The sequence below is a fragment of the Myotis davidii genome, unplaced genomic scaffold (genome assembly GCF_000327345.1).
Source record: "Myotis davidii unplaced genomic scaffold, ASM32734v1 scaffold492, whole genome shotgun sequence".
In the NCBI taxonomy this organism is placed as follows: Eukaryota; Metazoa; Chordata; class Mammalia; order Chiroptera; family Vespertilionidae; genus Myotis; species Myotis davidii.
Window position 1 is genome coordinate 337,837 of NW_006284473.1, and position 13,029 is coordinate 350,865.

Below are 13,029 nucleotides of genomic sequence, written 5' to 3' on the forward strand. Positions count from 1 at the left end.
GGTAAGAAAATGGAATACTGCTATAGTCACCCAATCCTTCATTTCACAAATAATGAGTGCCAATTAGGGGCATGATTCTATACCAGGTGTGTGCAGATAAACTCTGTCCTCCAGGTGTGCAGCCTGGTGGGGGAGACCAGGGAGCTAGACGGATAACACTCAAGAGGCAGAGGGGCCCAGGAGAGTCCCGTGTAAATTCTCTGGACAGGGAAATAAGAGGCTTGGAGGAAGGGCTTAGACATTTGTCTACTTAGGACTTGAATTCTGTAAAGCAATTTGATAGTAAAAGAAATTAAAGCAGGAGGGAGATGGATAAAATGGGCCATAAAATCATAATTTGTTTTTTTCTTGGCAAAAAACAGCAATGGCATGTTTTCAACAAAGCACATGAAGACATGCTGAATACAGTTTTCCAAGCTGAAAGAGGAAACACAGGTGAAAAGAGAAGTGGAAATAGATCTTCAGCACCTGCTCACACCCACCCAAGTGGCCATGACCCCCAGAACCCATCTCTCTGAGTCTCAGGTAATTTGTCAAATGGGATACCTTGTATTTCAAAGGGCAGCTGTGAGGATTGTGTGAGTCACAATGCCTTGCACGCTGCCTGTGTTACATGCGAAAAGATGCCATGAAAAATGCAGGCTTGGGCAAGTTTATTAATGCAAATTTCTTTCAATGATGAGAAAATGTGAGCAGCAAGCAAGAAAAATATCAAGGCAGAAAGTAAGGAAAAAGGAAGCCAATCGGGTATGAAGAAGCTATTAAGAACTGAGTTCTGCAGGTAGGTCAAAGAAGGCATGACTATGGTGTGGTCAGTGTAATAAGTTAAGGTAAAATCAAACCACACCTTGGTGAAATAAATTGAAAGCTAAGGCTGTTAACCTGTAGGCCTTTGAAAGGATGGTTAAAACTAGAACTGATATAGGGCCTTTGAGCAAAATATTTAATGGCTGAGGAGAAAACCAAGATGACTATATATAAGATATCTCTCTGCCTTCCTCTTTCTACAGAGTAAAAATAATGAACAAAATAAAAGAGATTTGAAGTATGTATTTCACTATAATTATTAACACTTCAGTGTTTACTCTTTTTGTCAACTATTATTGAAAGTGCTTTACAAGTATTAGTCATTTAGTACCCATTGCAACTTTTTGAGGAAAACACAATTACTATCATCATTTTACTAAAAAGGAGACTGATGCCCAGAGAGTTTAACTTGTTTAAGGTCTCGCAGTTTATAGGTAGTCACTATGCCAATCTGCTCCACAAACTGGTCACAAAATTTGGGTAGAGTGACCCTCCATTGGAAAGACTGGCCACTTACAATAAGACTACAAACCATTATTACAAAGATGATAAATATGGACTGACACACTAGGTAGTCCTTTAAAAATCAGACATAGGGAGTTTCCAGTCAAGGGAGGCATAGGTAAATGTGGTACTAAAATCCTCCCACAACCACATCAAAACTGCAACCAAACTACAGAACAACCATAATTCAGAACCGCTTGAAATCTAGCTGAACGGAAGTCCTATGGAACTAAGGATATAAAGAAGAAGCCACTGAGACTGGTAGGAGAGGCAGAGATGCCAACGGGCTGGTCCCACACCTATGTGAGGCGGTTAAAAATATTTTAGCTGCAGAGGTCACCCAGAGAAGCCAGGGGTCCTAACCCCACACCAGAACCCCCGGCCCAGGAAAAAGATATTTCATGAAAATGGAAACAAACAAACAAAGCTAAGGTAGCAATACTAATACCAGACAAAATAGGCTTTAAACCAAAGGCTACAATAAGAGACAAATAAGGACCTAGCAACTCTACTTCTAGGTAGTTATCCAAAGAAACCCAAAATACTAAATTGAAAAGATATATACATCCAGATATTTATTACAGCATTATTTACAATAGCCAGAATATGGAAGCAACCCAACTGTCCACCAATAGATGACTGGATAAAAAAGAAGGGGTGCATAAATACAATGTCTTGGGGCGGGGAGGTGGGGTGGGCTAGAAGGGGTCAATGAGGGGGGGAACATATGTAATACTTTCACAAAAAAGATTAAACACACACACACACACACACACACACACACACACACTGAGGTATCACCTCACGTCTGTCAAAGTGGCTATCATCAATAAATCAACCAACAAATGCTGGCAATGAAGTGGAGAAAAGAGAACCCTCATGCACTGTTTTGGGGCATGCAGACTGGTGCAGCCATTCTGGAAAACAGTATGGAGTTTCTTCAAAAAATTAAAAATGAATCTGCCTTTTGACCCAGTGATTCCACTTCTGGGAATATATACTACTAATCTCAAAATACCAATCAGAAAGAATATATGCACCCCTATGTTTGCAGCAGCATTGTTTATAAGAGCCAAGATCTGGAAAGAGCCCAGGTGCCCATCAGGAGATGAATGGAGAAAAAAGCTGTGGTGCATTTGTACAGTGGAATTCTACTTGTCCAAAATAAAAAAAAAGAAAAAAGAAAATGTTACCTTTGTGACAGCATGGATGGACCTGGAGATTATAATGCTAAGTGAAATAAGCCAGTCAGAGAAAGACAAATACCATATGAACTCACTTATAAGTGGAATCTAATGAAAAATAATTAAACTGACAAAATAGAAACAGAGGCATGGATACATGGAACAGACCGGCAGCTGTCAGAGGGGAGGAATGTTAAGAGTATTGGATGAAAGAAGGTGAAGGGATTAAGCCCTCCTCTCCCCCAAATGTATATATAACACAAAAAGTAGTGATAACCAGAGGGAAAGGGAGTATAGATAGGAAGAGGTGGGCAAAGCGGGAAAGAATGGGGATGGCAAGGGACTTCCTGTGGGGCAATGGGATTAAAAAAAAAGAGTGGAATGAAATCTTACCATCTGCAACAACATGCATGGGTCTACTAGAGCGTATTGTGCTGAGTGAAATTAAGTCAGACAGAGAAACACAAATGCCATATGACCTTCCCTTACATGTAGAATCCGAAAAACAAAATAAATGAACAAGCAGAACAGAAACAGACTCATAGATACAGAAAATATTTTATGCTTGCCAGATGAGAAGGATGCTGGGGGGCTGGGTGGAAAAGGTGAAGGGATTAAGAAGTACGGCCCTGGCTGGTGTTGCTCAGTGATTAGTGTTGGACTTCTCACGGAAGGTCTTGGGTTTGATTCCTGGTGAAGGGCACATACCTGAGTTGCAGGTCTCAAACCCTACTCCTGATTGGGGTGGGTGTGGGAGGCAACCAATCCAAGTGTCTCTGTCATATTGATGTTTCTCTCTCCTCTCTCTTCCCTTTCACGCTCTAAAAAATCAGTTGAAAAACATCCTCGCTCCTTGGATGAGGATTAAAAAAAAAAAAAGTAGTACAAATTGGTAGTTACAGAATAGTCATGGGGATGTAAAGTACAGCATAGGAAATATTAATATTCTAATAACTATATATGATATCAGATGAATAATAGATTGGGGTGATCACTTTATAAGCTATATAAATATTAAAAATGGGGCTGTACACCCCAAATATGATATTATATGTCAGCTGTAATTTAAAAAAATTAAAAACAAAATAAAATTTTCAAAAAACAACAACACACATGATAATCAATCAGGTTTGAGGGACACATAATATGAAAAAGCTGCAAATGGATGCGAGTTGGCAGTGTGAAGATTACAAAAAGAAACAAAAGGTCATAGGCCCAGGAAACAACGTTTATCCAATGTCCACTGAGTTTATCAAATATCTACTCTGAAGGCAGCAAACACTGTGATAAGAATTCATACAACGGACCATAATGCTGGGTAACATGTGGCCCTGGAGCCTGCTGGCAGCATAGCATGGTGCTGCAATCATGTGTTGGTGGGGGGTAAGCTTGAATATCTTAATGAAATCTGTCTCCTTTTAGGAAATTTACCTAAAACAAGAAGACTGGAAAATGTAATACAGAAATCTACATTACCATTATTATAAAATACATTTATATATAAAAAAATATTAGGGAGAAAATGGGCCTTGCTTGTTGATAATTAATGAATCATGGCTCTTTCAAAGCAGAGAAGGTAAAAGCGTCCCTGAAATCTGGCCAACAGCTGCTGCTAGGGCACAGGGAACACTGTACAGGGTAGAGGAGAATGACTACAGAATCCAACAGCTGTGACTTTCTCATAGTGACTGTCACCTGTTTGGTTTTCTTCGACAGGACAGGAACGGGAGCTGTCTCCTGTTGCATCATTTCTACGTCTTCCCCTCCTTCACCATCTGATGCTTCTGAAAAATATAAAGTTTAAAAATCAGAAAAGCCTCTTACCACCCCCCCCCCAATTGCTATCACTGCTAGTACAATCTTGGTATACGACCTTTCTAGAAGGATCTATCCCTTGATTTAGCAATTCCACCTCTAGGAAGATGCAGTTAAGGAAATGACCCAAAATGAAGCTGGAGATTTCAGCACCAAGATGGCAGTCTTATTTATAAAGCTGCAACACTGAAGATTATCCAGATGTCTAACATTAGAGGATGTTTAATGATGGAACACACACTCACAGTGATTTTTACAGATATTACTCTTCTCATGTTTAGATTTAAAAAAGCTAATGCTACTTAGAGGGGATTATAGGTTATGAGAAATTCTTATTTTGAATTTTTAAAATATTTCAATAATGGAAAAGATAAATTCTTACTCTAAGTATCAGGAAAAATAAAAGTTTTAACGCTTTTCCTGTTTATAAAGTTCTCTTGAAGAAGCATGGCAACCCTAAGTTTCTTACCTTCCTTAATGCCATACAGCCTTCCAGATTATAGCAGTTGCTTTATAGAGACATTTGGAAACTTTGAAAGGTTTTACTCATTCCCTTTGAGTTTCCCTATATATCTCAGTCAGCTCAAAATATGAATTTATGAGCAAAACTTGGTCGGAATTCAGATTTAGGTCCAAATTAACCCATCTGGTAGTACAAGCATTTAAAGTTTGCATACCATAATGATTAATTTTGTGTCAACTTGATTGAGCCACAAGGTGAATACATATTTGGTTAAACATTATTCTGGGTATTTCTATGAGGGTGTTTCTCAATCAAGTAATATTTGAATGGGTATACTGAATAAAACAGATTGCCTTCCCTAATGTGGGTGGTCTAAGATATCCAACCAGATGAAGGACTGGAATAGGCTAGCCCATCTCTGAGTAAGAGAATATTATCTGCCTTTGGACTTGAACTGAACATGGGCTCTTCCTGCATCTGGAGCATGTCAGACCCTAGACTGGAACTAAACCATAGGCTCTCCTGGTCTCCAGCTTGCCAGTTCATCTTGCAGATACTGAGACTTGTCAGCCTCCATAATTGCATGAGCCAAAACCTCACTTTATATCTATATCTAGCTGTGTGTGTGTGTGTGTGTGTGTATTGGTTCTGTTTTTCTTGGAGAACCCTGATTTATACACATACTTTCAACTGTGTAGCATGAAAAAGAATTCTACCCCAAAAATTAAAAACAAAATAAAATTTTCAAAAAAAAAATTCACACATGGTAATCAATCAGGTTTGAGGGACACACAATGTGAAAAAGCTGCAAATGGATGTGAGTGAGCAGTGGGCAGGTAGTGAATTAACAGGGAATTTTCAATGAGTGATTAAATTGGTATTAAAAGTATTTATAAAATTTTTCCCTTTGGGGAGAAAGTATTAGTAATCATATTTTCCCTTATTCCTCCTGCTAAGTACAGCTAAAAATTCTGAGCCTTATGTATGAAACAAACGTAAGAAGTCTCTGAAAGGTAGAGAGAAGGCAGACTGGCGAGGGATTCTGGCGCCCAATGAATAACATAAAGGTGAGCTCCTTGGGTTTTCTTTTTGCCTCATTATCTCAGACTTGGATCTTAAGAAGCATCAACTTGAAATTGCCAATTTAGGACCAGACGGAAAAGGCCCCAATAAATATCTTCTCTATTCAACAAAATAACCAGAAAAAGGGGCAGCCTAGTAAGACTGAAAACTTTCAGACTCCAGCCAACACCACACAAAACTGTGGCCTAGTCCCCTCCAGCAAAGGCTGAGTGGGGAGCCTAGGTTTTCACCCTTGCAAGGCTGTAATGAGACTCTCTAACTCCTCCTCCACTGCCTACCAAGTGGGAATGGACCCCTGAAGGGATTTACATCCCTGAAGAGTGGTAACAAAGCCATGTTCCCTCCTCTCATCACCACCACCACTGCTGTAGTATTAATGGAGACCACATGGTGAGCCTGGACTTCCACCTCCTTCTGGCAGTAATGAAATGCACCTCTCACTCCCCACTAGGATATTGTCAGAGTCCTAGTAAAGTCAGGACTTCTCATACTGGCCAATGGTAACAAGATAACATCCACACTAATAGTTTTAGCAACTACTAAAAAAGCTTTAGAAAGATACACTCAAAAACAGAAAGAACAAATAAAATAAAATTGTAAATATGTTCAAGTAACCCACAGGAAATTAGGAAAGAGAAAATAGAGAAACAAAACACAGCAAACAAACAGAAAAAAACGAATAAAATAATATGGTAGATTTAAACCCCAACAGATCTATAATTATAATAATATAAATGATCTAATAACCACACCAATTTAAAGGCAGAGATTGACAGAATGGATTAAAAGAGATGAACTACATATATACTGATTACAAGAAACTTACCTCAAATATAACAATATAGACAAGTTGAAAGCAAAATAAAGGAAAAAATATAACATGCAAATATTGATCAAAAGAAAGCAGGACTAGATATATTAATATCTGGTATAGTAGACTTAAAAAAAAAGTAGACTTCAAAGTAAATAAAATGACCAGAGAAAGAGGACATTATATAATGACAAAGGGTGAATTTGCCAAGATGACATAGCAATCTTAAATGCGTATGCACCAAACAACAAAGCTACAAAATATGAGAAGCAAAAAACAAACAAACAAACAAACAAACAAACAAACAAACAAACAAACAAACAAACAAACAAACAAACAAACAAACAAACAAACAAACAAACAAACAAACAAACAAACAAACAAACAAACAAACAAACAAACAAACAAACAAACAAACAAACAAACAAACAAACAAACAAACAAACAAACAAACAAACAAACAAACAAAAACTTATAGAAATGAAAGAAGAAATAAACAAACTTATGGTTAAGTTGCAAACTTCAACAGGCCTCTCAGAAATTGAGAGAATGACTAGACAGAAAATCAGCAAGGATATATAGAAAAACTGAGTGACAACAGTAACCAACAGGATCTGATCAACATTTTGTAGAACACTCCACTCAAGAGTAGAATACACATTCTTTTCAAGAGTTATGGAATATATACCAATATAGATCATATTGTAGGAAATAAAACAACAAACTTAAGAGAATTGCAATTGATAAATAGCATGTAAAAAAACCCTACAACAAACATACTTTATAATGCAAGACTGAATGCTTTCCCCTGTGGGGGAACAAGATAGCTACTCTGAACAGTATTATCCCACACAGTGCAGGAACTTTTAACCAGTGCAATAAGACAAAGTGAAATAAAAGGCGTAAACATCAGAAAGGAAGAAATCAAGCTATTCCTATTTGCAAATAACATACTGTTTTCATAGAAAATCTCAAGGAATCTTTAAAAACAACAAAAAATCCTCTGCTAGAACTAATAAGAGAGTTAGCAAAGTTGCAGAATAAAAGATAAACATGCAAAAATCAATTTTATTTCTATATATTAGAAATGAGCATGTGAATAAAAAAATAAAATAAAAATACAGTGCCACCTGGCTGAGGTGGCTCAGTAGTAGAGCGTCGACCTATGAACAAGGAGGTCACAGTTCGATTCCTAGTTACGGCATACCATATGCCCAGGTTGAAGGCTCAATCCCCAATCGTGCAGAAGGCAGCTGATCAATGATTCTCTTTCATCACTGATGTCCCTATCTCTCTCTCCCTCTCCTTTCCTCCCTGAAATCACTAAAGATATATTTTAAAACAATACAGTGCCATTTACAATTGCTGAAAAACTCCCAAAATACTTAGGTGTAAATTTAACAAAACATGTAACTATTTTTGCTTGCATGCTGAAGACCACAAAACACAGATGAAATAAACCAAAGAAGACCTAAATAAATGGAGAAATATACCGTGTTCATAAATTGGATGATGAATCATAGTAAAGATACAAGTTCTCCTCAAAATGATATACAGGTTTAATACAATTTCTAATAAAATCCCAGCAAGATTTTCTCTAAATATATGCAATTATTATAAACTAGAGGCCTGATGCACAAAATTCGTGCAAGGGGCTCAGCCCTCGCAGCCATTTGCCTTGGCCATTGCAGCCATGGCTTCATCTGGAAGGTTGTCTAGAAGGACGTCCGGAAGGTCGTTCAGCTGTCCAGTCTAATTAGCATATTATGCTTTTATTATTACAGATTTATGTAGAATGGCAAAGGAACTAGAATAGTGAAAATAATTTTGAAAAAGAAAAATCAAGTGAGAGAAATTAGTTTATACAATTTCAAGACTTACATAGCTATAGAAATAGAATACAGACCAATAAAGAGACCCATTCAAATATGCCCTACTAATTTTTGACAAACGTACAAAAGCAATTTAATGAAGGAAAGGTCCTTTCAACAAATGGGGAAAAATGTATAAAACCTTTATAGTTTAGAAAAAAATCTGAATTAGGCAGAGTTCTTAATTTTGATACCAAGAGTACAATCAATATAATAAATAATTAATGTTAGACTTTATCCAAACTGAAAACTTTTGCGTTGCAAGGATCTTGAAAAAACAAGATTTAGAGTGGGAAAAATAGTTACAAACCATATATCTAACAAAGGACAGACTAGTGTCTAGACAGCATTAAAAAATTCTCAAAATTCAACACTAAAAACCCAGACAATTAAATTAGGAAATATCAAAAGAAATGAAAAGATATTTCACTGAAGTGAATACAATATGGCAAATAAGTACATTAAAATATGTTCCACATCATAACACTAGGGAAATGAAAATTAAAACTATGAGATATTACTACGATAACCTATAATAGCTAACATTTAAAAAATAGCACCAATACCAAATGGTGGTGAGTGAGGATGCGGAGAGACTGATAACTTATGTATTGCACTGGGAACGTAAAATGGTACAGACACTTCCATCCCACAAATGGAAAATAGTTTAGCAGTTTCTTATAAAAACTAAACCTGTAACTACTAGATAATACAGCAATTGTACTCCTGGACATTTATCCCAGAGAAATAAAAAAACATGTTTATACAACAAACTGTACATAAATGTTTACAGCAGCTTTATTTATAATAGCCCCCAAATCGGAAATAACCAAGATGACTTCAGTGGGTGAATGGTTAAGCAAACTGTGGTATATCCATACCATGGAATACTAATCAGCAATAAAATGAAATGAACTATTGATAGGTGCAGATATTAATCTCCAGAGAATTCTGATGAGGGAAAAAAGCCCATCCCAAAAGGTTATATATTGTAAGATTTCATTTATATAACATTACTGAAGTGACAAAATTATAGAAATGGACAACAGAATAGAGGTTACAAGGAGTTGACAGGATAGGGTTGGGAGGGAAGTGGGTGTGGCTACAAAAGAGCAATAAGAAGGATTCTTGTGGAGATGGAAATGTTCTGTATCCTGATACATTTTGTATCACGTCAATATCCTTGTTTTGATTTTGATCTATAGTTTTGTTATCACTGAGGGAATCTAGGAAAGGGGACATATGATTTCTTTGTATTTTTTTTGAGTTGTAAGGCAAAATCACATTTCACTTTATTTAGGTTATAGCAAAATGTATACAAAAAATCACAACTTCTATCATAAGTTATACTATATAAGTATATTTCCACAGTTCTGAAAAATGCTCTGTCATTAAATAATTGAATATTGTTTCTTTTCTTTCTATTGTTTCCCTCTGGAACTCTGATAATCTATGTTAGACCTTTCCATATACCTTCTCTGTATTTTAATCTCTTTTTCATATTTTTCTTCTTATTATTTTGTATCACTGGGTCACATTTTGGGTAATGTTCTTGGTTTTATCATCTCATCCAGTAATTATTTACTCAATTTCATATAATCCGACTTTTAACCATTCATTAAAGGTTTAATTTTAGTAATTACATTTTCCATTTCTATAAATTATTTTTGGTACTTTTCCAAATATGCTTGGTTGTTTTCCCCCCAAGTTTTTTTCTTAAACTTTTTTTATTTTATTGTTTAAGGTATTACAAATAGTAGTACATGTGTCTCCTTTTTTTCCCCCATTGACCTCCCCCAACCGCCTCCCCTACACGCCCTCCTCCCCCGCACTTGCCCTCAGCACCCTCCTCCCCAGTGTCTTGTGTCCACTGGTTATGCTAACATGCATGCATACAAGCCCTTCGGTTGATCTCTTTGTATTGTTTTTTACAGCTGCATATGATTCTACACTGATTTCAAAATAAAAACTTTAATTAAAAAAAGTCTTTAAAGGAAATTCACTATTCTTCAGGAAGCCCAAAATTATTACGCTGGAAAAGCTGTGTGGCTGGCTGTGGACCTAACTGGAGCACCATCCTGCTGTGGAGGCATCCCTGTCACTGCAGTTCTGACTCAGTGCCTGGAGGGCAGCTGGGTTCAGAATGGCGGTCAACCCAGGGAGGCCGCAATGGAGTTAAAAAAAAGGCCTGAGGGCTAGGGTGCACTAAAACACAGGAGGCTCTATTAAATTTGAACTTCATATAAACACTGAATAATTTTTTAGTATAGGTAAGTCCCAAATATTGCATGGGGAATAGCTAAATTACTAACTGTTTATCTAAAATTCAAATTTACCATGGTACATTGTATTTTTACTTGCTAAATCTGGCAACCCTACCAGGGGAATACCCTTCCCCAGAAAAGGCCACCTTTAGTCCTGTGAAATTTCTTACACTGGCTTCTTTTCATACTGTCCTCTTTCTTTTAATATCCTACAACCATCTTCATCTGAAATCCTTCAGGTAAGCCTTTGCTAGGACTTGTACACTTACTGTACCTTATAAATCAGCAAAAATTTTAACCTTCCTCACAGTGTGTGCACATATTGCATAATTGCTAGGCTTTCTCTCCATTTCAACTGTAAACAGCTTGAGGGTACCCATGAGTACCTCAAGTACTTGACCCAGTGTTGATTATAAGTAAAAAGTGCTCCTTTCTATTGCTTTATTTACATTTCTATTGTAGAATACATATTCTCTGTGTAAAACATTAAACCCCTTCCTTAAATCTTCTACCCTTTTATTAGCTTTAAAATCACTTTAAGGTAAAAAGGATGAAACAAATAAATAACTGTCAGGATCAAAACCATAAATTTTAAAAAATCAAGCTATGCTATTTTATTTTAAAAAAATGTCTGGATTCTGTATCCCTCCATTGTCCACAGCCTGATAATGGAAGTGTACACAATCTGTATTTAAGCAATCCAGCTGAAAATAGCATACTTTAAAAGGGATGTGACTCTTACACAACCCCAAGAGAAATATTTAAAATACTTTGTTAATCAAATGTTCTAACTATGAGTTATTTCTTGTTACAAAAATTATTTCATTTGAAACCTTTTAATATATAAAATGACCTCTTATCATATCACTATGGGTTGAATATATTAGTGTCTTTAGCCTAATATTTTTTGGTTCCAAAAGAGAAAAGTGCTCTTCTGAAATAAGGATGCTAGTTCTGTGATTTCCATTAAGAGAATACTGAAAGAAAAGCATGGAGACCCAAGCCACCCAGCCTGGGCCCAGCACCAGGGTTCCTCTAGTTGCTGGCATTTGAGAAAGTTATGCCAGACCTGTGCCACTCAGTCCTAGTGGTTAATTGAGCCCATGAACTGGAGCCACCACGAAGGTGTCACCTCACCCCCAAATCCCTGAGTCTACTTAAAAAAGAAAAAAAGAAAAAAGAAAAATAAAGAAAAAGATATCACCAGATGGAATTTGTTTAATTCTTATCAAGTACACTGTTATTTTAAAATATATGGCAAGGCCCGGCTGGTGTGGTTCAGTGGTTGAGTATCGACCTATGAACCAGGAGGTCACAGTTTGAATCCAGGTCAGGGCGCAGGCACGGGTTGTGGGCTCGATCCCCAGTGTGGGGCGTATAGGAAGCGGCTGACCGATGATTCTCTCTCATCATTGGTGTTTCTATCTCTCTCCCTCTTCCTTCCTCTCTGAAATCAAGAAAAATATCTTAATATATATATACATGGCAAGAAGAGGATGCTGAAAAAGGTCTTCTCTTTTAAAAAATATGTTTTTATTAATTTTTAGAGATTGAGGAAGAGAGAGGGTGAGAGAAACATTGATGTGAGAGAGAATCATTGGTTGCCTTCTGTACACACTCTGACTGGGGATTGAACCAGAACTTGGGCATGTGCCCCGACTGAGAATTGAACTGTGTCCTCCTAGTTCAAGGGTCAATGACGCTCAGCCATTGAGCAACACTGGCCTGGTGAGAAAGGACTTTCCCCCAATCCCTGTCTTAGTCCTATATATGAGAAATATCAGAAGTCCAATTTCCCATCGATTTCTTTAAGCTTCCCACTTGTTTGCATCAACCCCTTCTAGGCTCTGGGAGGGACCTTGGCAATAAATCACAGAGTCACTTTTTTCTTTAAAAATTTGCAAAAGAAAGGTATGTTAACCACAATATGTTAAGACTACTATCTATTTCCAGTTAGAATTATCCTGTGTCACACATCCCCTAATGAGTGGTGTTGGAGTGGGAGTGAGCATTTTGGGAATACAGTTAGAGGAAGTTGGTTGAATACACATCTATATCCTATCTAATAAAAGAGAAACATGGCAATTAGTGTACAACTGCTACCCTTCCCATTGGCTAATCAGGGCGATATGCAAATTAACTGCCAGCCAAGATGGCAGCCGGCAACCAGGCAGCTTGAAACTAACATGAGGCTTGCTTGCTTCAGTGATGGAGGAAACCAACGTTC

General features: G+C 37.1%; 1 protein-coding gene across 1 annotated transcript in view; it reads right to left on the reverse strand.

Annotated features, from left to right (window-relative positions):
* The window catches only part of CMSS1 (cms1 ribosomal small subunit homolog (yeast)), a 68,430-nt gene that overhangs the window by 31,333 nt on the left and 24,068 nt on the right, over nucleotides 1-13,029 (reverse strand). Inside the window, exon 2 of the mRNA XM_006754851.2 lies at nucleotides 4,191-4,279. Within this exon, the coding sequence (XP_006754914.1) occupies nucleotides 4,191-4,244 (54 nt within the window). The 5' untranslated portion in view covers nucleotides 4,245-4,279. The remainder of the gene's footprint in view (nucleotides 1-4,190; nucleotides 4,280-13,029) is intronic.